This window comes from Zalophus californianus, chromosome 10 (assembly GCF_009762305.2).
Source record: "Zalophus californianus isolate mZalCal1 chromosome 10, mZalCal1.pri.v2, whole genome shotgun sequence".
NCBI classification, from domain to species: Eukaryota; Metazoa; Chordata; class Mammalia; order Carnivora; family Otariidae; genus Zalophus; species Zalophus californianus.
The window spans coordinates 82,020,653-82,047,878 of NC_045604.1; the positions used below are offsets into that span (position 1 = coordinate 82,020,653).

At 52.1% G+C, this 27,226-nt stretch overlaps 1 protein-coding gene across 2 annotated transcripts in view; it reads left to right on the plus strand.

The window, feature by feature from the left end:
- Positions 1-27,226, plus strand: part of ABCC1 (ATP binding cassette subfamily C member 1) — a 130,115-nt gene that overhangs the window by 98,326 nt on the left and 4,563 nt on the right. For both annotated transcript variants that reach the window (XM_035722135.1, XM_035722136.1), the window contains exons 20-27: positions 8,320-8,410; positions 10,639-10,774; positions 13,684-13,891; positions 15,957-16,267; positions 20,317-20,516; positions 22,216-22,342; positions 22,904-23,005; positions 25,363-25,509. In XM_035722135.1, coding sequence (XP_035578028.1) covers positions 8,320-8,410; positions 10,639-10,774; positions 13,684-13,891; positions 15,957-16,267; positions 20,317-20,516; positions 22,216-22,342; positions 22,904-23,005; positions 25,363-25,509 — 1,322 coding nt within the window. The remainder of the gene's footprint in view (positions 1-8,319; positions 8,411-10,638; positions 10,775-13,683; positions 13,892-15,956; positions 16,268-20,316; positions 20,517-22,215; positions 22,343-22,903; positions 23,006-25,362; positions 25,510-27,226) is intronic.

Sequence of the window (27,226 nt, forward strand, 5' to 3'; positions counted from 1 at the left end):
TCCGTCCCCAGGCAGGTCTCAGACTGTCCACAGGGGCAGGGCTTGCCCCCTCGGGTCATTCGCAGGGGTGCAGGTATTCTGGAAGTATCTGTGATGGGAATCTAAGACATAGCCGGTGTTTGCTGAGGGCTAACCGGGGCTCCTGTTCTCTGCAGGAGTACCTCCTTGACTCCTTCCAAAGACTCAGGGAGTAGAATTGTTATTCCCAGTTCTCTGGTGAGGAAGCTGAGGCTTAGGGAAACTTGTCCCTTCTCTGCCAGGGACAGCCAAGTTCCCGTCTCTGTGAATGGCGCTGGTCCCTAAGAAACAGCCATTTACTGTTCATCAGTGTGGTCGTTCAGCAGAAATTATTGAGCATTTACTGTGTGTTAAATGCTTGTGTTACTTCCCTAGGACTGCTGTGACAATGTAGCACAGACTGGCTCACACAACAGAAATGAAATCTCCCACAGTCCTGGAGGCTGGAAGCCCAAGACCAGGGTGTTGGCAGGATGGGTTCTTTCTGAGGCTCTGAGGGAGGGTCTGTTCCATGCCCCTCCCCTGGCTTCTGCTGGCCTGGTAGCAGTCTCTTGCTTTTGATGGCCCGTAGAAGCATCACCCCAATATCCGCTTTCATTTTCACATAGTGTTGCCTGTGTGTGTGTCTGTCTCTGAATTTCCCCTTTTTCTAATGACACCAGTTATGTGGGATTAGGGCCCCCCCGATGACCTCCTTTTAACTAATTGCACCTGCAAGTAACCTGTCTCCAAATACGATCACATTCTGAGGGACTGGGGACTTCAAACTTCAACATACGAATTTGGGACGGGAGTACAACCCAGTCCATAATAGTTTCAGGTAGACAGAAGTGAACGACATCTAAATAAATCCCTACCCTCGTGGAGTTTAGAATCTGGTGGGAGAGAAGGGCAAAAACGAATCAAGAAAGAGTTTCATGGAGCATTAAGCACTATAAAGAAGAAACTGCAGATGATGAGCTGGGGAGTGATGGGGGTGGCATGAGGCCACCTAGGTGGGGTGGTTGGAGAAGCCCTTTCTGAGGAGGTGACAGTGGCCTGGAAAGGAGCCAGCAAGGAGAAGATCTGGGGAACAGTGTTCTGATGCTGGGAACAGTGTTCTGACCCAGGGAACAGCAGGTGCACAGGCCTCAGGCCTGGTGTGAGGTCAGTTTATGGAAGGAATGAAAAGGAGGCCGGTGTGGCCAGACCACAGTGGGCAAGGGACAGTGGTGGGAGATGGGCCTTCAGGGTGAGGAGTTTGGGTTTTGGTCTCCATGCAGTGGGAAGCCACTGAATGTCGAGGGGGAGCAGCTTGTCCAAGGACACACAGTGGCTGCTGGTGGGGTCGGGCCCTCAAGTCTGGCCTCTAAGCTTCAGTCCTCTGCTCCTTCCTTCAGTCGCCTCTGCATCTGCCCGGGGTGGGGGTGGGGGGCGCATTCATTCCTCTGCTCTGGTTTGCTGCGGGGGTCCTAGTGGTTTGTAGTAAGTGCTTTATTGAGATAGAATTCACATAGCATATGGGTCACCCATTTAAAGTGTTATAATCCACTGATTTTTGGTATGTTCTGTGTTGTGCAACCGTCATCAGAATCACCTTCAGAACATTCTCGTCGCCCCTCCAGAAAACCTCGTAGCCTGTTAACAATCCCTGTGCATTTTCTCCCGGTGCCCCGAGTCCTAGGCACCCGTGTATCTTTCTGCCTTTAGATTTGTCTGTTCTGGACATTGCACGTGAATGGAATTCTAGACCGTGTGGTGCTCCGTGCCTGGCTTCCCTCCCTCCATGTGAGGTTTTCATGGCTCACCTGTGAGGTAGCATGTGTCTGCGCTTCATGTCCTTTGGTTGCTGGGGAATACCACGCCACATTTTGTCTGTTCATTCATTGGCTGGTGATCGTTCGAGTTGTTTCCATGTTGTGGCTGGTATAAATTGTGCTGCTATGAACCCTAATGGTTTTAAAAGCAAAGCATTTCCTTTTACCTGCATGAGGCAAGAAGTCCCTTTAGCCTTTCATTCCTGATCAGAATGAGTTCCTGCATGTCCATGCTCTCGTGGTTGGCAAGTTCTGTCTTAAGTCTAGCCTGCTTCCCTCCTGCTGCAGAGCCAGCACCTTCTGATGGTCAAGCCAAGATCACACGCTGGGTGGGGCAACCTCAGGAGCACTGTATCTTACAGACTTGCTTCAGTTGGGTGAAAATGACCCCAAGTGCTTTCTCAAGTGACACGTATGCATTCAACTAAATCTTTTTCCCAGAACACGGTCTCTCCTTTGTCTCCAGGTGCACAGGGAGCGTCCTTAAACTCTGTTGACCACAGATGGTTTTTTTCTCTTCCCTTCCTCTGCCGCTGCCAGCAGATCCGAAGCAGTTGATGCAGAACCACAGAATGCTGCCAGTTCCTTTTTTTTCTTTTTCCCCTTTTCTTTTTTCCTTTGGCCACGTCAGCACTTAATTTGGCAATGAAAATGCCATCCGCCACCCTCGCACTGCCGTGTGGTCATTTTTCCAATCCAGCCACATGGCCTCGCACACAAGTCCTCAGCCTGGGGGTCTGAACTCAGACTGGGCAGCCCCTCCTCTCTCCAGCTCTCTTGCCGCCTCCCCCCGCCCCCCTCCCGCCCCAGTGATACAGCTTGGCATCAGGGTCTACTCTTGATCTGCTGTAGCCGACTCCCAAGAGCCAGTGACCTTGGATTTGTTTGAACCACATTTTTGGCTTCTCCTAAAGGGAAACTTTCTTTTTTTTCCCCTTGTTGGATTAATCAGGTCTATTTTAGAACACCCAGGCTGAAGGGGGAGAGTGCTTGGTTTGGGGGTACTCTTTCCCCACCGGGTAGAGAAGTGCCGATGCACCGGGAAATAGGCATAGGATGGGGAGATACTGACCCCTTCCCAGGCGTATTTATTACACTGATGGGTCAGAAACTTCTTTTTTTGTCTTTTTGTCTTTCCCTTTTTTTTTTCCAGGTGGCAAAGAGTTACAAATTGACTCATTAACCTTTGTACTTAGAAGGTGAAGAACATTTCTATTTACTCTGGTTTCTGTATTAGGAACCTAAAGTGTCGAGCAGTGGTCTTTATCGGGGGACATTTGTGCCTCCTGGGACATGTGGCAATGTCTAGAGACATTTTTGGTTGTGACAACTGGGGTGAAGGGTGGGGAGGCTTAGGGTTGCTGGCACGTAGAGGGTAGAGACCACAGATGCTGCTAAGCAGCCTACCATGCACAGCAAACCCCCCTACCCCCACCAGAAAACAGAGCATCATTTGGCCCCCAACGTCCCTAGTGCCAAGGCTGAGAAAGCTGCCGTGCCCCGGCTTCACGCTGTCCCGGTTCTTCCCTGTGGTCTTAGGAGAAAGACCGTTATTCCAACAATATGCCCACTTCTCAGATCCATGCTCAGTTCATCTCTCAACCTCATGACTGATTTTCTCCATCTTTCAGATCTTTGCTGAAAAGTTTTTTTTCTTTTTTCTTTTTTTTAACCGATCATAAAATCAGCATGTGCTCACTTTAGACCACTGGAAACTTGCAGAACAACGCAGAGAACCAGGAAAAAGAATGTCTGTCCACTGGCCCACCCACCAGAGGGGCTGTCTGTGTCTGTCTCTACTCGGCCTTCCTCCTGAGAGGAGTAGCATCCTACTGCGCTCTCAGCCATCAATGCTGCTTGCTTTCTTTTCTGAACAGTGGGTCGTAAGCACCTCCCCCTATTACAAAAATCTGTCACAAACACCGAACAGCTGCTGGAGAGTCCGTCGTACACACAGCACATTCCTTTAGGCTGTCTTCAGGGGCTGTATTTCTTCCACTTGAGTATGGAGAACTTTCTGGTCCTAGGCGGGTGGATCGGGCTGGGTGATGCAGCTGGTCACTTCCGTTTTTGGTCAAAACGAAGCGTTGACTATAAAGCAGTAACTTGGATTCTTCCCTCGAGGGAGGCTGGCCTGCTGGCCCGTGCCCAAGCAGAGTTCCAGAAACTTCTTGAGAATAAACAGCAAGCTCTGAGTGGCTTTGAGGGCCACTCTTGGGAGTGGTACTGAAGAGGTCCAAGAGCAGGGGTGGTGCCAGGCTTGTCAGCACAACAGCCCCATACCTGCTACCTAGAGGCACTCGAGAAACGTTTATTAGATTACAAGTTTCGGGGCTTTGCTTAAAAAAAAAAAAAAAAAAAAAAAAAAAATTCTTAACTGTTTTCTAGCATCTCTCAGCCCCGGCCACCTTCATTTTTACCTTCCTTTGCTTTAGTTTTCTTTGTAGCTCTAAATATTGCCTGATGGCTAGTTCTGGATCTAGACTTTTGTGTGTTCTCTCTCTCTCCCTTGTAATTTAAGCTCCACGAGGGCTTTTTGGACACTTCTCTATCCCCAGGGCTGGAAAGAGTGCCTGGCACATAATAGACGCTCAGTGTAATCTGTTATAATAAGCAAATGAGTACATTATGCCTTGCTTATTTAAGACATGTCCTACGTAAGCTTTGGACATTAACACAGCTGTACAAATATCCCAGGTTAGAAGAAAATAGGCGCTAATTTTACCCATTTCTCCAGGGCTGGTTTAGAAACCGGCTTTGTGGGTATGGGCTTCTGAGATGGCATCTTGGTGGCCCATGGGGTGCCTGTTCTGGCACTGGAAGGTCAGCTCTGGTTGTTCACTTGGCCATTTGTCTGTTAATCTGTACATCTGCATATCAGGTGTATCCAGAGCGCCTGCTGGGTGCCTTGGAAACACCTGGTACTTGAGCCACTGTGGGGAATGGTTCCCCCTGGATTGTACAGTGCATGTCCTGTGCAACCACACATGATGTGGTTGGTGCTGATGTGCCAGGTGCTGAGAAGAGAGTGGTGGATAAGACCTACTCTGTGTTCTTAAGAGCTCACAGTCTTCAGGGTGTCTCCCTTCTGTTTGGGAAGACAAATGCCAAATAATCAAGGGTGTGGTGGTGCTAGATGCAGTGATGGAAGCGAACCTGGGGGCCTGTGAGAATCCCAAGAAGGCATCCTCATCCCAGCCTGGGAGGGGCCAAGATGAAAATGAGCCAGGTCACCACCTCTTCCCTTTGTCTTGGCTCCATGTGCGTCTGGCTCAGAGTAAGGCTGCGTGCAGCCCAGGCCCCTCTCATGAGCAGCATCTGTCCTCAGGAGCTGAAGGTTGCAGGCTGGAGCCGAGGTCTGAGCTGTCTCCCAGCCACACCTGCTCTGCCCGGCTGTAACACTTGACTTTTTTCCCTCTGCTGCCAGGAAAATAGGCGTAGAGATAGAGGGTTGGCCTGCATTTTTCTAGATCTTCTTATGTTTAAACACGTTTATAACCTTTAGCAAAAGAGCTGGCCCCGTGCGGTGTGCTTGTCAGGATCTTCCCAGCCTGAGTGGGATGGGGATACGGAGGTATAGGTGCATCAGGTCCCTCGGCCGTCTCTGCCCCTCATCCTTAGGAGAGGACCTCCATCCATCCACTCTGGGCATTTAACTGGGGGTTCTGGGAGGGAGGGTTGCCTTGGTTCTTAACACTTTCCTGGATCTTGTGAATTCTCAGGTGGCAAAGTGGTGGACGTGGAGGGGGAAGGTCAGTGACACATGGGTTAGAAGTAGCTGTGCTTGCAGGGGGAGGCTGCAGACGGACCGGGCCTGTTGCTACATGCTCAGAAAGAGGCCCTCCGCCGTCTATTTCTACCCTCTTTCGTTGTTCATCCAGCGAACATTTTTTGGGGACCTACTGTGTGCCAGGCTTTGCGGTGGGCACTTGGGGAGATAGTCTGAATCCCCAGATCTCTTGTTCCTCAGCTGGGTGGCCTGGGCTAAGCTATACTGTTGTGTAGGTCACATGACCTAGCATGCCTTGGAGGAGATCCTGTTTGCAACATGCTTGGCACATAGCGGGTGGCCAGTGAGTGGCCCATGGTTTGTCACGATCCCACCCTCACCTCCTGGGCATGGTCAGGACGTAGGCAGGCCAAGGCAGTACAGGGTGATGTGTGCCTGACAGAGTCACTGCAGGTGGCTGTGGGCGCCCAGAGCGGGGATGTCTTTTAGCAGAGTTTCACCGTGGAAGGCTGCCCTGGCTCCCTCTGGTGAGGTACAGGCATGAACCAACCGCTGGACTGGACCCATCCCTCCCTCCTGCCTTCCTTAAGCAGTGTGGCCGAGGGTCCAGACAAAGGGCTCTTTTGTAAGCCACGGAAGCTGACTCCTGCCACTTCAACAAGGGTGTTTACTGAAAGGGGAAGCAGATCACTCAGAAATCAGAGGCCAGACCAAATAATCAGGACTCAGGAAATGGGAACTCTGGGAATCAGACTCCTTTAGGACGGATCAGCTGGAACTGTCTTTGGTCCTCAGGGGGCCACTGATGGTTCACAGTCCTGGGGAAGGGGTTTTGATGGGCTGACCTTGGGCAGCCCCCCTCCCCCATCCCCCCACTTCCCGCCCGTGGTCTGCCAAGACTGTAGGAAGAGGGAAGAGCTGACCCCTTGCAAAGGAGACAGACGGAGTGGTGGACCAACCCATGTTCCTGTTGCCTTCTAGGACTCTTGGTCCCTCCCCTTACAGAGGAGAATTTTCCAGGTGGCCCCGCCGGTGTATCAACCTGTGGGCTAATTGGTGGAGAAGGGGGCCACGGGAGGCCACTGTGAGGTCTCCCATCCAGACCTTAGGGCTCATCCTGAGTGGGGAGCAGAAGGGAATTCTGAAGCTTACTGAGGCTGGCCTGCATAGCCAGGCGGGAGCGAGGAGCTGTCTGAAGCCCCTGCCGTAGGGCTGTGTCTCTGGGAACATTTTTAAGCATGCCTGTCCCGGCAAAGAGGGAGTTGGTCAAGGCCAGGCCTGGGCCTCCAGTGCTGTGTGCGTTGAGGAGCCCTGACTGCATGCACCTGCATGGAATGCCCTGCTTATTATCATTCTTTTTTTTTTTTTAATATAAGTAAAAAAGATGCTGCCATTAAAAGAAATGTGTAAAGCAGTGATTCTCCATCTTGGCTGCAGCCCAGAATTATCCGTGGAACATGTATAAAAAGGCAAGTACCACCTAAGCACCACCGTGGTCTGTCACTTCCCAAGCACCATGCATGGCCTCACTCATCCTCCCACTTAGGAAGGGAGCGGCAGTGGTCATTTGCCCTTTGCAGATGGGGGAGTTGAGGCTCAGAGACGTTTATTGCTTCCCTTGTACACACAGCTAGGAAGTGAGAGAACACTCCATCCCAGACTGCACTCTGACTCAGCATGGGGACCCGGCTTCCCTGCAGGCGGAGTCCTTGCAGGGACCAGAGCTGAGCCAGGGGCGTTCCCGGGTGCGTTGTGCATCGTTCACAGCCAAGATGGAGAATCACCAGCTCAGAGCTCCCCTGCCCCCAACCCCAGAATGATTCCCCGCCCCGCTCTGCTGTCTTCCATTTCTCGCTGTGACTGTCATGGTCCGAAAGAGCCATTTGGTTTCAGTTCGCGTTCTATCAGCGTGTTCCCAGGGTCACCCTGTCACTGCCGGAGCTGCATATTAGTCCCTTTCTGGAATGTCTCCCCTGCACACCCTCCCATCCTCTTCCGGGCCAGCCCCGGGGGAGCCCTTCGCCGTGTGTCTCTCCTGCAGGCTCGCTCGCTCTCCTGGCACCAGCATGAGATCAGGGCCTGGGGAATGATAACGCATCACTGAGTAGTCGGGCAAATGAAGGGGGATGATGTATTTCAACACAGCATGGGGCCACCACTCATTCAATAAATGTTAGCCACTGAGATTATGTCATGTCATCCTGTCATTGAGGTTATGGTGATTAGTGTTGATGTGGGGGGCGTAATTCCTGGGACTGGGGCAGCTGGCTGGCTGGCGTGCCTCAGGGTGGCCATACCACTTGTCTGGGGTAAATGGCAGTGCTCCGGGTACCCCCTACTCCAGACCTCTGGACCTCCTCACGGTCCGGGTTAACTCTTGGCACTGGGAGGTGGGGGCGGGGTGCTCTCGGGGACTCCTCCTGTTGGCTGATGCCCTTGTCAAAACTGATTGTTACTTATTTTGAGTTAGCACCCTTTCTTGGCATGCATGGGGACCAGAGGGCTGTGCGCTGTTCCCCACCTGGCTCCTTGCATCTTGGCCTCTTGGGCTAAGTTTCATGCAGCTCTGCCCCAAGGGAGCCAGCTGGCTCCACAGACCTGCTCCTGTGCCGGGAACCTGTCCGTGGCCTTAGCCACGCACGTCTTGCTTTCTGAGCTTCCTGGTGGCCAGGTTATCTGCCATGTCCCATCCAAGTGACCGGTTTTCCTAAATGCCTTTGGTCTTGGCGTCCAGCTTTGGAAACTGCAACTTCCCCCTTTCTTCTCTTGTGCCAGGGTTAACAAGTGTCAGCAGCCCAGGGAAGGAGGTGAAGCAGATGGAGAATGGCATGCTGGTGACCGATGTCACGGGGAAGCAGCTGCAGAGGTATGAGCAGAGAGGGAGCCCCGTTCGTGTGGACTCTCCAGGCACCCTGTTTCTGCCCCCTGCCTGGGGGGAGAGAAGAGGAACAAGGTCAACAACAAGAAGGGGAACAAGCTGCTCCCCGGGGTCATGGAAGATGGGGGCTTTCTGCCTCCTTTCCCAGATTGCTAAGAGAGCTCACGTTTCAGGGCCCTGAAGAGGGGTGGGGCCACATTGCTCTACCAGGGGGCACAACTCACACAGGCCTCAGGATGTAACCATCCGTCTGCACTTGGTGACGCTCAAGTTCCCTGCAAGATGTGGGTCTTTGCTCAAGTTATTCAGAGGAGCCTGCAATGTTCAGGCCTTAAGAGCCAGCAGTTGAACCAAAAGAGTCACAGTAATAGTGACCTCGATGTTTTATGCACCCTCCGGAGCCGGGCACAATGGCAAGCCCTGTGCAGTGTGTTGAACCTGGAGGTGGTTAATCCTGTCTTCCCATTTTATAGGTGAGCAAACGGAGAGCTCTCCCTAAGTCATGCAGCCAGACAGAAACTGAGCTTGGACTTGAACCCAGGCCCTGCTGCTGAGCCAGCACTCCAAAGTTCTGTGCTTTTGCTGCTTTAAAGGAGGTTGCTTTTGGCTAGATTGTTTGGGATTTAGAGGAGCAGCATTCTGTGGACTTTGTTGCTTAACCTCTCTGTGCCTCAGTTTCCTTACCTGTCAGAAAAGGTCTATGGTGTGCCTACCGCAGAGGGCTGTAGTGGGACAGACTCCACGTAGTGCGTGTGAATACGTGCGTGTGAAGCACTTAGCACACTTTCCTCCATCAACACCCAGTAAAGAGCACTCACTTATTACTGCATGAGCTGGGGCTACCTGCAGTTACTTCTCTGGCGTAGGGAGATTTCACAGAAATGAGGCTGGGAATGAAATTGGTGTGAGCAGCTCTGCCTTTTAGAACACTGCCCATGGTATCCTCCTAGACTCTGATTTTTTTTTTTTTTTAAGATTTTATTTATTTGAGAGAGAACGCGTGGGGGGAGGGCGGAGGGAGAGCGAGAATCTCAAGCAGACTCTGCGCTCAGCATGGAGCCCATCGTGGGGCTCAGTCTCACCACCCTGAGATCGTGACCTGAGCTGACACCAAGAATCGGACGCTTAACCAACTGAGCCACCCAGGCGCCCTGACTCTGATTTTTATCGTATGGGACAGATGGAAATATTTCCTGCTCTGTTGGTGCACCTGTTGAGGTGGTGAGCTAGGTGTATGTGTGTAAATCACTTAGAATAGGGCCTCGCCCTATAAGAATAGGGCACTGCCAGGGTTCAGGCAGATGGCCAGTGTGATCAGTCATGGTTGCTGCCCTCTGAGAATTTGCTGGGACAGCCGAGACGAGGTAGCACCTGCAGGTGGTCCTTGGACATAGGGGCAGGTGACGGTGGGAGGCTTGCCAGGGAGAACCATGGGTGGACTGAGCAGAAGCATAGAGAACACTGGGCGTATCAGTTGCTATGCAACAGATGACCTCAAAGTTCGTGGCTTGCAAAGTCTGGGCACAGCTTAGCTGGCTCCTCTGCTCCAGATCTCACACAAGCCGCAACAGGTGTCTGCCGGGCTGGGGTCTCATCTGAAGACTGGGCTGGGGAAGGATCCACTTTGAAGCTCACGTGGCTGTTGGCAGGATTCCGTTCCTCGGGGGCTGTATTACTGTCCTCAGTTTCTAACTGGGGTCCTCCATTCCCAGCACCCTGGGCCTCCAGCCTGCATGCTTGCTTCCTCGATGCATGCAAACCACGAAGGCGATATGGAGCGTCAGCAAGCAGGATGGAAGTCACACCCCATCCCTTTGCCCGTTTGGGTCTGAGCCATGGCTGAGAGAGGGTATTCCCGCACATAGGTCCACACTGTGTGCACATACAGACATGCACACACCCATCCACCTGTGTCATTCTCCAGGGTTACAAGTCCCCAAGGGAAGGGACTATGTCGAAGAGGTCTCCAAAGAGAGCTTGGGGCCACATGATCTGTGATAATGTGTCGTGGTCCTCATAAAGCTGATGACCACTGCTGGCGAGCAAGAGGTGCTTTCTGAATCACGCCTGCGTGAAGGAACGGTTCCTCCGTGGGGCCGTGTGTCACCGATCCCCTCCGCGTGCCACAGCTATAAAATCAGAAGATTGAGCTAGTTTGGCGCATAGTTGCGGTGAGGCTTCCATTTGGTTGACACCGTGTGCCTTGGTTTCCCCAGACAGCTCAGCAACTCCTCCTCCTACAGCGGGGACATTAGCCGCCACCGCACCAGCACGGCCGAGCTGCAGAAAGCCGGGGCCGAGAACGAGGACGCGTGGAAGCTGGTGGAGGCGGACAAGGCGCAAACAGGGCAGGTGAGGGCCGGCTGCCCCGGCGAGGGCCGTGGCCGGCGTCACTGTGCGTCGCTGCGGGCCAGGTCCTGTGCAGAACGCTTTGTTGATGTTAAATCGTGTCTTTCTCTCCTCGGGCCTCTACCAGTGCTGCCCGTTTTCCAGCGCCGGAAACGGGCAGCAGAGCCTAGGTGACTTGCCCGAGGTCGCCGCCAAGGGGCAGCAGAGTTAGGATTGGGACTCCGGCCGTCTGACTCCAGGGCTGGCGTTTGGAGCCTCGGCTGTCCTCAGTGCCACCTCCTCTGAGTGGCTGGGGGCCTTTGTTGGCTCTGTGTGACCCGGGTGCTTTAAATCACACCTTTCCACTGCGCGGGAAGTTGTAGATCAGAGGACGTTGTCTACACGGTAACACCTCTGTCACTTCCCCTTGTGTGACGGCACTCGCGCGCGCGTATGTGCAGTGGGATTAGTTTCTTTCCATTTCTCTTTTAGTCCTAACGATTCCATCATGAGAAAAAGTCTGAGCTTGGTGCCCGTTTATCTGTCATGCTTGTCTCAGTCCATTGGGGCTGCTCTAACAGAAGGCCACGGGCCGGGTGACTCAGAAGCAACCCACTTCCTGGAGGCTGGCAAGTCCGAGATCACGGTGCCAGCCCCATGTGGCGTCTAGTGAGGGCTTGCTCAGAGGGAGGCTCCGACACTGTTGTCTGGTCCCTGTGTCCTCACTGTCGGGAAGGGGTGAGGGAGCTCTCCGGAGCCCCTTTGTTAAGGGCACTAATCCCGTCGTGAGGGATCCATCCTCACGATCTGATCGCTTCCCAAAGGCCCCTCCTCTGCGTACCATCGCACTGGAGGTGAGGATTTCAACGGGCGAACTAGGAGGGACGCAGTGTTCAAGTCCATAGCTCTCACAAATCGCCAGCTTCTCTCTGTCACAGGGAGAATCGGTTTCAAGGTCTCGTTTGGTTGTATGTGTTTTACAATCTTCTATTTTGGGCACGTGTCAGTAATTTTCCGTTCATGGTAATGATTCAAAGTTTATTTTATTTTTAAAGATTTTATTTATTTGACAGAGAGGGACACCGAGAGAGGGAACACAAGCAGGGGGACTGGGAGAGGGAGAAGCAGGCTTCCTGCTGAGCAGGGAGCCCGATGGGGGGGCTCGATCCCAGGACCCTGGGATCATGACCTGAGCCGAAGGCAGACGCTTAACTGACTGAGCCACCCAGGCGCCCCTCAAAGATTATTTTTAAAAATATATGTGGTATGTTTTTAAAAAAAATAGGGAATGGAATTTTTAAAAGAAGAATAAGTACACACATGAACAAGTCACCCGTGAGAGGTGGTGTAGAAACGAGAGAGGTCGGGACACTGTTCTTTTGGATCTAGCTGGATGCATCCAGAACCTCCCAGAACCCTCTGTTCCAGGCTGCTTCTCTCCTCTTCCCCTCACAGCCGTGGTCAGGGGCGGAGGTGCCTGTAGTGCATCCTCCCTCCTTACTCTCGCTGGTCCTCGAAAGAGCCAGAGTCAGGACCACAGATCAAGGACCAGAGAAGCAATGTCAGGCCCGTTCAGTCCTCATGTAATCCCACACTGCCCGGAGGAGATGGGTCCCAGTGTTACCTGCCTTTTCTATAGCAGGAAAGCAGGGGGGCTTGTAACTTGCCAGAGTTGGACCAGGAGTGGTGCTGGGTTGCAGCACACACACTCACAAATTTCAGACTCCCACACCTACCATGTTTGCTGCTCACGAGGAGCCCCCGAGTCCTGCAGTATAATTCCGGGATCTGTAGGTCAGCGGGCTGCTTGGCTTTGCAGTGAAGCCAAATAGTGACAATAAACATTGTAATTCTGGGACACTCCCCCGCCCCCCACTATTTCAGTTTGAAATACAGAGAAAAGTCAGAAAGAAATGCTCAGTTATACAGGAGACTTCTGGCCTTTCACCTGTTACCTTTTAGCCAGGCTGCAATTCAGACAAATGGTTCTTATGACCCAAAATTCAGTGTGAAAAGCTTGAAATGCCAGCAACCGCACACACAAGGAAGGATACCTGGCGTTGGCTGAAACCAAGCTAGGCAGGTGGGGCATAGGGCTGGCCCAAAGCAGGTGGCCTCGGCCCCTGGTGTGGAGATCAGGCCACCCTTTGGATGACTACGCATCATCATTTAGCCCTCATGGGGCTCCGCAGGGAATATGGGGGTGGAAGAAGTCCTGTCGCCCCGTGGAGCTGGGGAGTAGGCTAAGCGGGCGCCAGCCAATGGGAAGCCAGTGGAAATGATGCGGAATTGGTGTTCGCTGTTCAGAGGAAATGGGGGGAGGCAACCCTGGGGTGCTTGGCAACATGTCACTCCATCCCGTTTGCTCTTTGATGGCTTCCTAACGGTCCTGGACTAAAGCTCAGAATCCTAAACAGGCTCTTCCAGCCTGTGTGGTCCGATCACTACTTCTTCTCCAGTTCAATCTTGTTCCAACCACCTTTGCCTCCTTTCATTTCCTGCCACATGGTGCATTCCCTCCTACCCCAGGGCCCTTGCACATGCCGCTCCCTCTGCCCTGAGTGCCTTTTTTCCAATTCACCTGGTTAATTAACTCTTTGTTGTCACTTCCTCAGAGAAAACCTCTCCAGTAGGTCAAGCTGCCCACTTTTACACTCTCGTGGAATTCTGCACTGCTCCAGCTTTTCTCTATAATTACACATTTATCTGGGCACCGAAAGCCTGTCTTGCCACTTGACTGGAAGCTCCATGAGGGCACAGACCTTGACTTTCTCTCCCGCTGACTTTGTTGGTCAAATAACTAAGGGGAATGTGCCATGAGTATGAGCATAGCTGGTGGGGGACAGCATGGCCCAGCTGCTGCTGGAGTGCTTGGCCTTGGGTGGCGGTGGTGGGGTCAGCCTGCAAAGGGCTTTCTCTCCCCCGGTCTGCAGGTCAAGCTGTCCGTGTACTGGGACTACATGAAGGCGATCGGACTTTTCATCTCCTTTCTGAGCATCTTCCTTTTCCTGTGTAACCACATTGCTGCTCTGGCCTCTAACTACTGGCTCAGCCTCTGGACTGATGACCCCATCGTCAATGGGACCCAGGAACACACTAAAGTCCGGCTGAGTGTCTATGGAGCCCTGGGCATTTCACAAGGTGGGGGCCCTCCCCTTCCCGCCCTCCCCTGCCCGCCCCATCTGGGCACTTGAAACTGCTTCTTCCATGTCTTATTATGGAGTCAGGTCCCTCCATTTGTCAGGGCTTTGTGGATCCCCAAACTAAGCCCAAACTAAGCCAAACTCACATGAACAGTACCTATCCCTTAGTAGACACTCAGGTACTTGTAGAGTGAATATTTCTTGAATGCTTTGTTTAATGGGGCCCTAGGAGATGGAGAGAAGCTCTTAACATGCCCATTTTACAGATGAGCAAAGTTGAGGGATGGTAGCACCCCCCTCCCCCCCCCCAAGCATTGGTGAGCAAGGGCCCTTGCCCCTTGTTGCTCAGTGAGGGTGATGGGGCTCCTGTAAAGTCTCATTTGTGGACTCCTACCTGCTGTCTGAGGGTGGGAATTGGTTTATGCTGGTGGTTCTCAGTGTAGACTGTGCTGTCCCCCGGGGACATTTCGCCACGTCTGGAGGTGCTTGGAGCCATCACAGCTTTAGAGAGGGGGTAGTGTTAGGGGCATGCAGAGGCCAGGGATGTTGCCAGACGCCCTGCAGCGCACAGCACAGCCCCCACAACAGAGAATGATCTAGCCTCAAATGTCAGCAGTGACGAGATTGAGAAACCCTGTTTGCCTTTCCTGTGGGCCCATGAAGGTCCCCAAACACAAGAGCATGAATAGTAAGAGCCAATGTCCGCTGAGCCCTTCCTTGGTGCCTGGTTAGCTTCTAATCCCTTCTGTGTGTTTTTGCAGCACAGGGCCAAGAGGTGGCAGCTACTGTTTTCCCCATTTTAGAAATAGAGACTCTCAGGCCCAGAGAGGTTAAGTACGTTGCCCAAAGCCACACAGCAAGTGCATGGCGGAGCTGTCATCGAACGAGGCATTCTGGCCCAGAAGCCTGTGCTCTTAGTCACTGTGCTGCACAGTGCGTGAGCTGTGTGTTCAGGTGCTCATGAAAACAGTGAGCGTCTCCACATACATATGTGCGTTCAGTGTCTGTGATGTGTAAGTATAGACAATAAATCTATGTGTATTTTTGAGTGCTTTCGATACACTAAGCACATGGCTTTTTACATCCGACAGTGCTGCAAGCTAAATGTCATTGTCCCCATCTCACAGATAAAGAAACTGGGGTGCAGAGAGGCTGAGTGACTTGTGGGAAGGGCCCACAGCTGGGAGGTGACACAGGATTTGGCACTGTTGGCTTCAGAGTCCATCGTTTTAGCCCTTGCTTCCTTGAGGAAGCCTGTCCCTCCCTATGAAATCTGTCTTCGAAGAATGGGTGCCCTGCTCTGGGCTGCGTGGAGGAGCCACAGATGTCTCATGATCTCCAGGAGAGAGCTTTGAAAGAAAACCAGAAGAGCAGAGAGGGATTTTTTTTTCAATTTCTTAATCCCTAACACCCCCTCCACTGCCCGCCCCCCCAGGGCAAAGGGCTGGCCTCCGCATGATCACCGAGGGAAGGTGGGGGACAGGGAGGGTGCGATGTTTACCTGGGCTCACACGACAGCAGCATCTGTTCTAGGAGCCGAGCCGTCCACTCTGGTAGCCACTAGCCACCTTTTAAGCGCTCAGTAGCCCCACATGCCTAGAGGCTACCACATGGGACTGCGTAGATACAGAACATGGGCGTCATCACAGAAAGTTCTGTCTCATGGCACTGGTCTAGAGGAGTGTGGTACATGGATTAAGAGCATGACCTTGGAGCAGGCTGCCTGGATCGGAAACCCCAGCTTTGCTTCTGATTGGCTGATTTCTGTCCAGGGCAGAGAGGTTCACCTGTCTGACCTTGAGTGTCCTTCTCTGTAAAATGGGTGCTAAGAGGAATGATAACAGAGTCAGTGTGAGAAGTAGATTCATGTCAAACTCTTGCATAGGGTCTAATACATAGTGAGTTCTCAGTAAAGAGTAGCCACTACTGTTCTCCTCCTATTCAGCCTCGTCATCATTCTTAGAAGCTGAAAGTCCAGGCCCGTTGCATCCGCATGGCCACTTCTCCCCACCCCCAGCTTGGCCCATGTCCCATCATGGTGTTGACCGTGAGAGTGTTTGTAGGTATCTCTGTGTTCGGCTACTCCATGGTGGTGTCCATCGGGGGGATCTTGGCTTCCCGCCGCCTGCACCTGGACCTGCTACAGAACGTCCTCCGGTCACCCATGAGCTTCTTCGAGCGGACCCCCAGCGGGAACCTGGTGAACCGCTTCTCTAAGGAGCTGGACACGGTGGACTCGATGATCCCGCAGGTCATCAAGATGTTCATGGGCTCCCTGTTCAATGTCATGGGCGCCTGCATCATCATCCTGCTGGCCACTCCCATTGCTGCCATCATCATCCCGCCACTGGGCCTCATCTACTTCTTCGTCCAGGTGAGAAGTGGGGTCTTGGGGTGCAGGAGGGGGCCTGCTGTGTACACTACTTCCATGTGAGTTAAGGGCTCACTTCATCTGACCATTTCCCCAGCGTGGAGCTGTTGGGGATTTGCTGGAGGAGGGTTGAATTTGTTTTTGTCAGTTTTAAATACCTGTCAAAGGGAGGGGGAAAGCTATAATGATTTATAATAACAATAACAACTTATAGCAATAATAATACTGTTAAAATTGAGAGAGTTTTATGAAATTCTTTAGGTCCTAAGCCCCATGCAGAAAGTGGGGATGTGAATAACAGCACCTTAAACAGGATAGACATCTGTCTTTTTCTCTCATGGTAGGAACGTAGAGGTGGGGCCGTTCGGGGCTGGTATGGCAGCTTCACAAGTCTGTTAATATCCCGGACTGTTAAACTATCACTGCTTTTTTTGTTGTTGTTCTCCCGTCTTTGCATAAGCCTTCGTTCTTAAGTTGATCTTATGGTCCAAGATGGCTGCTGGAGCTCCAGCCATCAATCTGTAGTTCAGAAAAACGAGAACGAGGAAAGGGAACAGAGCCAGAGAGCGTGTGACAGCCGAGTGCTTGTGGTCCCTTAGGTTATTGCAGCATAAACTCTGCTTGCGGCTGTAGGTGAGCATGTCAAGGGCCAGGTGGCGGAGCTGGGAGTGCCAACTCACGTCTGTCTGATCCTAAAGCTTGTGTTGGTGACCACGATGCTGCGCTGCCCCTCTTTGCCCTGAAAAGCTTAGCTGCAGCATAGTTGCCGGTGGGGACCAGTGGTTTAGATGGGAGCCTAATGACCTCAGCACAAGGTGAGAACCGCCAAGTGTTCCCTGCATCAGGCTGCACTGCGGCTGCTGGTCCAGTCAACCAGCCCCCAAACTCCACCACACTGCGGCCCAGTGGTCAGTGAGCGCGAACTCAAGTGGGACCAGAGCGAGCTGGTCCGGTTCCCGCACCCTCATTGTGTTCTCTTTAAATTGGCGCCAGCGTTTTTGGAAACTCGTCCTGCTGCATTTGCCAAAAATACGACCTGCGTTCGTACCCTAGCTACACATTTCCCCGAGGGACCCAGTTCAAAAGAACAAAACAGGCCACGTGCTGCGTTTGTGGCTCCCATAGCTGCCCCCAGCAGGACCTTGGGCCCGCGTGCAGCGATGCCGTGGCGGGGTCTGTTGTCTGTTAACAGGACGATGAGGGAGATGCTCTCGTAATGCCACCGATACTATTTTTAAACAACAAGGACAGTTCATCAGAGGATCCTGTTGTATATGCACCGTTAATATAACTGAGCAAACATAACGCACACGTGCACGGCTGGAAAGGGAAGCAGCCAAAGGGAAACACTGTGTCTCTAAGGGTTGGGTTTATGAGAGAATGTGGGTTTTAAAAAAAAATTTTTTTAAAGATAATATTTATCTTTTTGAGAGAGAGAGCGTGCAAGTGGGGAAAGGAAAGGGGCGGGGTGGGGAGAGAGAGAGAATCTCAAGGAGACTCCCCACTGAGCACAGAGCCCGATGTGGGGCTCAGTCCCACGACCCCAAAATCATGACCTGAGCTGAAACAAAGAGTCGGACACTTAACCAACTGAGCCACCCAGGTGCCCCGAATGTGCTTTTCTTTAATGGCTTTTAACTAAATATACCCTTATCCTACAACCCAGCAGTCTCCTCTCAGTGTATATGCAAAAGAAATGAGAGAATGCATCCGGGGCGGGGGGGGGGGGGGGGGAGAAGGTGCTAGAATGTTCTTAGTATCTTGGTTCATGATAGCCCCAAACTAGAAACAACTTGGGGTTTTGACCCAGAGGACGCAAGAATTTTCTGGGGTGCTGGAGATGTTCTAGATTTTGATTAGGTAGTGGGTGTGCAGGTGTAAATAGATGTGAAATTTATCAACCTGTGAAGATTTGGTGCATTTTCCAGTGTAATGGAAATGTATGTTATATCTTGATTAGAAAGTGGGTTTTAGATGTACATGCGTTCTCTTTCTTCAGAAAAGATCTAAAGGTTATACACTGAGATTGGAATAAGTAGTGCTTATCTCAGAGTAATGGATATAATTTTTAAAAAAAGATTTATCTAGTTATTTTAGAGAGAGACCGGGAGGGAGGGGCATAGGGAAAGGGAGAGAGAGTCCCAACCAGACTCTACCCTGAGCACAAAGCCCAAAACGGGGCTCCATTCCACGACCCCGAGATCATGACCTGAGTTGTAACCAAGAGTTGCGTACTTAACTGACTGCACCACCCCGGCACCCCCGTAATTTAATTTTTATTTAATCTTTCCATTTGTATCCCCCCTCCCACTTTTAAATGGATATCCATTACTGTTTTAATTCAAAAGCAAGTCCTTTTTATATAAAGGGGATGCAAGAGATAAGATGATGTGGAATTGTGTTGGGGCTTCCTTGTAGCCAGAAGGAGGCATTTCTGCTTTGTGGAATATTTTGGCGTCCGTGAAAACCTCCTGGCCACAGGTCCGAGTCCTTAGCTCGCAGCACGCTGCATGGCTCAGGCAGGCGCGTATTGAGCCTTATTTTTATTCACGAGCATGGGGCACTTGGTCTCTGAAAGAGTAAGGTGAGTCCAGGGGGTGGATTATGTCTCCTGGAATGAAGTTTAAAAGGGAAGCTAGTTTTTTTTTTTTTAAACACAAATACTGAGCTTCCTGTAGTAAATAAAATTCTGAGCGCATGTGAAGTGGAGTAAGTAAGTTGAGCAGGGAAAACTCTTGGGAACGATTTCCATCTGGGATGTTTAGAAAGAAAGCCAGGGAGAGGAGGCATCATGGCTGAGGGTAACAGGACAGATCCCGCAGGGCCGAGGCCTCCAGAGTTTGTTCACAGCCGTGAAAGGACACCTGACCTGTCCTCAGGGACTGGCAGAGCCACCGTCCTGGGACTGCCCGGGTTGGTGTGGTCCTGGGCTAGCTTACAGAGTTGCGGGGGCCCCAAAGGCCGCCCAAGTGTGGGTTCAAATTACCATGTGTGCTGCCATCCAGAAGGAAGCTACTGACCTCAGGGCCCCATTAGAGTCCCCTGTTAGGTTTCCTGCTCTCTGTGGAAGGTCTCTGCCCCAAAATGGCCCGGGGGAGGCAGGGAGGCCGTGTCCCTGACCACCCTGTGTTTCTGGGACTTGTTCATCTGTCTGGCTCTGCCGCTGGTGGGGCGGCTGCATTTACGTGAGGTCCTGAGCACTTCTGGAATGAGGAACCTCGGTCTGTTTGTACTGACAAGGAGACTAAGGCCACAAGAACTCAGTGTCCTCAAATGACCAGTCTGTCCTCTGTTCGTGGCTCCTCGAGGCTTCCAGTGGGCGAGTTGCTTTTGTTCCTCCGTCTGCCCTGGTTAGGGCAGGAGCAGAGCAGATGGGCGTCTGCCCACGGAGTCAGGTGGAGTTGGGGTTTGAACTGAGGCCTGGTTGTCCTCAAAACCTGTACAGAAAGCCACGCCGCTGGGGCCATAAAACCCTAGAGGTGAGTGGCTTCGGGGAGGCTGTAGAGGGCAGAGGTCGGCCTCTTGTAGCCACGTGACCTTAGGGGAGAGGTGGGCGAGCCTCTTTGTACCTTGGTTTACTGAGCATCAGCGGGAATGAGCACCTGCTGGATTTCTGGTGAGAGTTCAGTGAGCTGGGATGTCTGTGAAAGTAGTTAGAACTCTTCTAGGATTGGGGCGTCTGGGTGGCTGAGTCAGTTAAGCATCTGCTTTCGGCTCAGGTCATGATCCCAGGGTCCCGGGATCTTGCCCCACATCGGGCTCCCTGCTCAGCAGAGAGCCTGCTTCTCACTCTCCCTCTGCTCCTCCCCAGTACTCACGCTCTCTCTCTCAAATAAATAAATAAAATCTTTGAAAAAACAATTAAGAACAATTCTGCTAGGATGGCAGGCTCTGTGTGTGCCCGAGTGCAGGCGCTTGTGGAGAGCAGCCGGGCTCCGACAGGCCGCCTCCCGGAGGTATCGTGCAGCTCCAGGCTTTCTCCAGCGCGGCCCCAGGGACGCGGCAGCATGGGAGGGGCTGTGCCTACTCCGCGGCCTGCTCTCTTCCCGCAGAGGTTCTACGTGGCCTCGTCCCGGCAGCTGAAGCGCCTCGAGTCGGTGAGCCGCTCCCCGGTCTACTCCCACTTCAGTGAGACCTTGCTGGGCGTCAGCGTCATCCGCGCCTTCGAGGAGCAGGAACGCTTCATCCACCAGAGTGACCTGAAGGTGGATGAGAACCAGAAGGCCTATTACCCCAGCATCGTGGCCAACAGGTGGGTGCTCGAGGCCCCGTGGGAGGAGGTGGAGGACTAAGAACTCCGCCTTCGCTCCTGGAGGAGGAGGGTGTGAAGCCGGGCTCGGGCCCCCCCATGCAGGGTGGTTAGACTTGGCAGGAGGACAGGACACAGTGACCATTGAAAGCAGACAGGAGGGGCACCTGGGTGGCTCAGTCGTTAAGCGTCCTCAGGTCGTGATCCCGGGGCCCTGGGATCGAGCCCCACATTGGGCTCCCTGCTCAGCGGGGAGTCTGCTTCTCCCTGCCCTCCCTGCTTGTACACTCTCTCTCAATCTCAAATAAATAAAATCTTAAAAAAAAAAAAAAAAAAAAAAAAGCAGACAGGAGCGCTGCAGCTCCAAGCGTTGAGTAAGAGCCGGGACCAAGTTGTTCTGGAGTCAGAAAATACTGCTGGAACTATCCGTTAGCTGTTGTCCTGTTGATACAAGATCATCCGTGACGGGCAGAGTCAGCTAGTATTTTTGTGTTCTGGTTCTCGGCCGAGGGGTGATCACCCCCCACCCCCATGTGATGAGCCTGGGAAGCCATTCCCCAGTCTTAGGTTGGCCCACGTGAGGTTCCCCTGCCCGAAAGATCACGAGCACATGAGTAGCATCAATCGGAAAGAAGGGACAGAAGTTTGCTCCTTGTTGACTAAGTTCAGAAAAGTGTCTGATTGATCCCTAAAAGGGTACCCTCCTCACTCATGTCCTGATACGTGTTTTGAGATGTGGGAGAGAAAATTCTGGGGAGGGGGTGACAGCACCCTGGATGACCCTATAATGTCAGACTGGGCAGGGAAACCATGAATTGTTGGAGACCCTGCCTGCCTCTGCAGAGTTCTCAGTTTATCAAATCCGGCTGTGTTTGGGAGAAGCTACACACCCAGGAAGATCAGCCACGTGAATCTTAAGGGCTGTAGTGACGGAAAGATCAACACCCTCATCTCCCCAAAATGCTTTACACCTTGAAAGGTTAATGTTTCTAATGCCATGTGGTATCTTACAGAAGTTAGCTTTTAACCAATAATCTGTTTAAGAGGTAAAACAATCCATTTTAACATTTCTGAAAGGAGGATCTCGCTCTGGGAACATTATAGCAACATTGAAAATAGTCGCTTATCTCTCCCTTCCCCCTTTACTGCCAAGAGAAGGTTATTTTAAGTAACCTCTACACGCAGTCTGGGGCTTGAACCCACAGCCCTGAGATCGAGAGTCTCACGCTCCCCTGATCTCGCTCCACAAGATCACCAGCTAGGCACCCCCAGGGGAAGGTTATTTTAAATCATTGGTGCCTCTTACAGTTGATGACTTCTTAGTATTTAGAAATTTTCCCGGACATCATTTTAAAGCTGGGTATATTTTAAAGCTTCCAGTGAGAAAAAAGTTGGTTTTTAACAAGGCAGGCTTCAGTTTCCTGGGAAGTCGGTTTCTGGAGAACTCCGTTTTAATCCCTGGGGTTGTCAGATTGATGAGGAAGCAGCGAGGCCGTGTCCCTTTGGCTGTCCTTCCCCTGTGACAGGGCCTTTCTCGGGACCTCGCAGGGAATTCTGGCAGTTAGCAAAGTGCCCCCCCCCCCCCCCCCCCCCCGCTTGAACCAGACACTGGATCTCTGGAAAACTGACTCCAGGTGTGTGTGTGTGTGTGTCTGTCTGTCTGTCCGTCCGCCCGCCCGCCTGCCTGTGTGTCTGTGGGCAGGTGGCTGGCGGTGCGGCTGGAGTGTGTAGGCAACTGCATCGTCCTGTTCGCCGCCCTGTTCGCCGTGATTTCCAGACACAGTCTCAGCGCCGGCTTGGTGGGCCTGTCTGTGTCGTACTCGCTGCAGGTAAGGGGGGTGCTCCTCTTGGCCAGATTTTCTCATTCTCTTCGTGGGGGAGTCAGTCCTCAGGTTCTTGGTCCTTTGCTTTGAATCCGGGCAGGAGCTGGGGGAGCGGATGGGGTCGAGCGGCACTGGAGAAGCCCGGTGACCCACTGGTGCAGGGGCGGGGCGGTGAGACACGTGGCCAGGACTTCCCCACTAGTCAAGGCAAGCCGGCAACAGCCGACAGGGCGCCTCCAGCTACAGGAAGAATGCTGTCCTGTGACTTTCCCTCCCATCACGGCTTTCGCTGGGGAGCCCAAATTTGGATGCATGGTATTTTCCTCTTACCATCTAGTTCAGAATATTTTCTGGTGCCCTTTCTGATGACTTGTGTGGCCCCGGGGGTTATTTTGCAACGTGTTTCCTTACGAGGTGCAGTGTTGGCCGTCCGGGTGATGGCGGTACGTGAGGCGGACGTTTTCTGGACCTGTCTTACCTAACACATTTCGTAATTCGTAATTACTTCCCAAAGATAAAGCAACTCGTGCTCACTCTAGAAGCTCCGTGTGACCCTTCCACCCGCAGGTCACCACGTACTTGAACTGGCTGGTTCGCATGTCGTCCGAGATGGAGACCAACATTGTGGCGGTGGAGAGGCTGAAGGAGTATTCAGAAACGGAGAAGGAGGTAAAGCCAGCCCCTGGCCTGGCCTCTCCTGACCTCTTCAGTGTGGCTTAACCCGCACAGTCCGCTGAGCCATAGCCTGGGTGCCTTCGACAGGCGGCCTCTGTTCAACAAGAATTGTCTTCCGTTACTTGTCACGTATTTGTGTGGGGGACTTCTGTTACGGAAAACGAGACACTCATTTTCTCTTTGAAGTTTAAAGATTAAGTACCCGTGAGTTGATTCAGAGCATGGAAAGTCACTGACAAGAGGCTCAGGATGTGCCTATTGTAAAAATGGTGACGGTGGTCAGGATTTGACCCAAGTTTGGGGAGACCTGCAGTTATTCAACCAAAGTCCCCATTTTATAGATGGAGCGGAGGGTGGCCTAGGGAGGGACAGTGGCTGACCCGAGGTGGCACGTGGCCGGAACGAGTAGGACCCCAGTGGCCAGGGTTCAGTGCCACACTGTCCTCAGAAACGGCCTCCTTCCGCCTGCACACCACCACCTGTAGTGATGGTAGTGACAGCAGCGATCACCTGGGGAGACACCACCATCGCCACCACCACCAGGAATGACAGCGACCCATATTGTGCCCTCGGAGGGGCGTCAGGCCCTGTAGCGCACATCTGACGTGTTGTAATTCATATAGCCCTCCCGTAGCCTCGTAACGCCCGTTCCGCCATGATCCCCATTTTACAGGTGAGGAAACGGAGACTGAAGGTTAAGTTACTTGCCCAAGTTTACAGGCCTGGTAAATGGCTGACCTAGAATTTGCGTCTGGGCCATTGGCACACTGCCTCCCAAGAAGGTGCCCTTTGGGAATGAGACCAGGGCCCTGGTTAAACTGTCTTGAGGGATCTACAGAGGTGAGCCATGCCCCATCCTTAACACTCTCACACAGGTGACCCAGGTCCCACTTCGTCAGAGAGCGTTATTCAGAGTGGTGTGAGCACCCCCTGTGGAAATGTATGTGTTACACCAAGGGTTCTTCCCACTGCACTGAATTTTTTTTTTAAATTTTATTTATTTATTTGACAGAGAGAGAGAGCGAGAGAGGGAACACAAGCAGGGGGAGTGGGAGAGGGAGAAGCAGGCTTCCTGCGGAGCAGGGAGCCCGACGCGGGGCTCGATCCCAGGACCCCGGGATCATGACCTGAGCCGAAGGCAGACGCTTAACGACTGAGCCACCCAGGCGCCCCTGAGTTTTTTTGTTTGTTTGTTTGTTTTACAACAGCTTTTAAGATATAATTCACATGCCATGCAGTTCATCATGTAAAGTATGAAATGAAATTGATTTTTTAAGAAATTACCATGTTTTTTACTTCTAATTGTTTTTATGTTTTTAGAATAAGAACATATTTGAAAAATACAAAAGAAAGTAAAGATTATCCAGGGTCTTATCACTACTAGAAATACATGTCTTTGTATAGAATATATTTTCTTAGAAAGTTCCGTCTACTTCTCTCCAGTGCCCTCATGTTCTTACAGCTATCCGTTCATTTATATACCTAAATTTATAAAAGGGAAATATGCTTGTTGTAAAAAAATTAATATAGCAAGTTTATGGGGGAGAAAGGATGAAAGCTTTCTTTTGTCCTCTCCATTCCTTAGCTTTCCCCAAGCTAGCGCCAAGCCCGGCCCAGAGCACATCCAGTTGTAGCGCTCAGGAAACGTTGAACTGAACTAAGAAGCTCTTCAGAAATAAGAGCTGTGTGACCTTGGGCAAGTTACTTACCCTCTCTGTGTCAGTTTCCTCCCGTGCAAGGACCCCACTCATGGGACCGTGGTGAGGATTAAATGAGGTCACGTGACCGTGCTCTTTAAAAGCATTAGCCATTGCTTTTATAGTTGTCCTCCACACGTAGGAGGCGTTTGGAGTAACACCTCTACCCTTGTGTCCGTCCAGAGAAGACCACTCATTGATCGAATCAGTCCATAAATATTCATGGAGTCCCTGCTGCGTGCTGTAGGGCCTGGAGTATGGCACTGAACAGTGAACGAACCTGTCTTCATAAAGTGGACATCCCAGGGGGCATGGGGAGCAGAATAAGCAAATAAAAGCACACCTCAAGCGCTGGGAGGTGCCACGCGGTGTGAGGGAGAACGGAGCAGGGGAGGGGATAGAGAGCACAGAGCCAGGGGGTGATCTCAGTGGCCCGAGGGAGCATGCGCAGAGGGGAGATGGGGGAAGAGCCTTCCAGGCAGGGTGCAGGGCCCCAGGAGCAGGGTGCGCAGGTGCGTTTTAGAAACAGTGCAGCCGCGTGGGGAGCAGAGTGAGCCAGAGGGAGGGAGAGGGGTCAGGGGATGTGCAGCCGGCTCGCTGGTAGCCTTAGGCTGCTGAGACGGACCGAAGATTCCTTATCTTGCCCCATCACAGGCTCCTTGGCAAGTCCAGGAAATGACTCCGCCCAGCACCTGGCCTCAGGTAGGCCGAGTAGAATTCCGTGACTACGGCCTGCGATACCGAGAAAACCTGGACTTGGTTCTCAAGCACATCAACGTCACCATCGATGGAGGGGAAAAGGTGGGTGCGCCTCCTCCCCCTGACTCTTCACAGCGGGGCATCGCTTGCAACCAGGCAGGTGCAACCAGGCGCATCATTTCCCCAGTTTATCATGGTCTGATTCCATGGGGTAGAGTGGCCTTTCCTGAGATGGGCTTGTGGAAGTAGAAGCTGCTAGAGTGTCCCAGCCGCATTGCATACTGTTAGCAGGGAGCCGGATGAGGCCCGCAGGTATGTTTTGAAAAAAATCTGAATCTGTTGCAAATACTGAAAAATCTGCTATGTCTTATATAAAAATTCATTTCCTGCCCCCCCCTTTTTTTTCTTTTTTGAGCGAGTGCGCGAGCATGTGCACTGGTAGTGGGAGGAAGGGCAGAGGGAGGGAGAGAATCCTAAGCAGGCTCCACACCCAGTGTGGGGGCTCAACCTCATGACCCTGAGATCATGATCTGAACCGAAACTAAGAATTGGATACCTAACCGACTGAGCCTCCTAGGCACTCCACTTGCTGCTTTTCTTGAAAGAGCAAACATCTGGGGCTACTGGGTGGCTCAGTTGGTTAAGTGACTGCCTTCGGCTCAGGTCATGATCCTGGAGTCCCGGGATCGAGTCCCATGTCGGGCTCCCTGCTCAGCAGGGAGTCTGCTTCTCCCTCTGACCCTCTTCCCTCTCGTGCTCTCTATCTCTCATTCTCTCTCTCTCAAATAAATAAATAAAATCTTTAAAAAAAAAAAAAAAAAAAAAGAGCAAACATCTAACAACACTGGGCTTATACTCCCTGCCTGGTTCTTTGTAGACAAGATGAGAGCCTCCAAGCTCACCCAGTCCCTCCCCATCTCACTTTTGTGCCTACTTGGCCCCTGAAGGAATTCGAGTTTGCCACCTCTAGAATAGAAAGATGCTGTCGTCACTACTAGGGACGGCTCAGTGAATGTGTGCAGTTGTCAGAATTCTGGAATATATCCCTAGTCCCAAGCTGTTGCTGGAAGATGTCCTTGCTGTTGAGACCCTTAGACCCTCAGGAATCAGACGAAGAGTCTTCCTGGCTGTCTGGCAGAGGACAGAGTCTCTTTCGTCTCTGAACATAAACGTGTTTGCTAAACTGTTCCTACCCCAAGGCTCAGAATGTTTCGTTCCCATGAGATAATTTCTCTAACTTCTACCAAGGGGAAGAACAGAGTGGATTGTGTTCTCACTGAGGCTTCACGGCTTATGTTCCATCATGAGACTCTGCCGTGTGACATTTCTGTTGAGGCTGGAGGAAGCCTGCCTTTCAAGAGCCCAGACGAGAAGGGGAGAGTTGTAATTGGATGTCAGGAATGTCAGTGATTGGCCACGGAGCAGGGAGCCCCGTTCCCTCAAGGGAGGATGAGTGGAGACTGGGTCCTGTCCATAATCTCTCGTTGCTCCTGCAGCTGGGTTGGAGGGAGGACGTACGCAGGGGTATCTGCTTGCATCTTTAAGGTACTTCGACAGCTCAGGATGGAAAACTCAACCGTCAAAGGATTGAAAAACAGTATGGGGGAAAATACCCAATTATTAACAATATCTAGAGTTGAAAATAATAGGGCTTTATTTGAAAATCCCTTCTCCGTGAGCTCTGTCTCTTTGGGAGGTCTGTACTAACTTATCAGAAGAGCTGAATATCATTCTAATTTATCAAAAGAGGTGGCACAGAGAAGGAAGTCCTTCTTGACCCTTCATACAGCCCCTGAAGGAGCGTCCCTGGGCAGCTGCT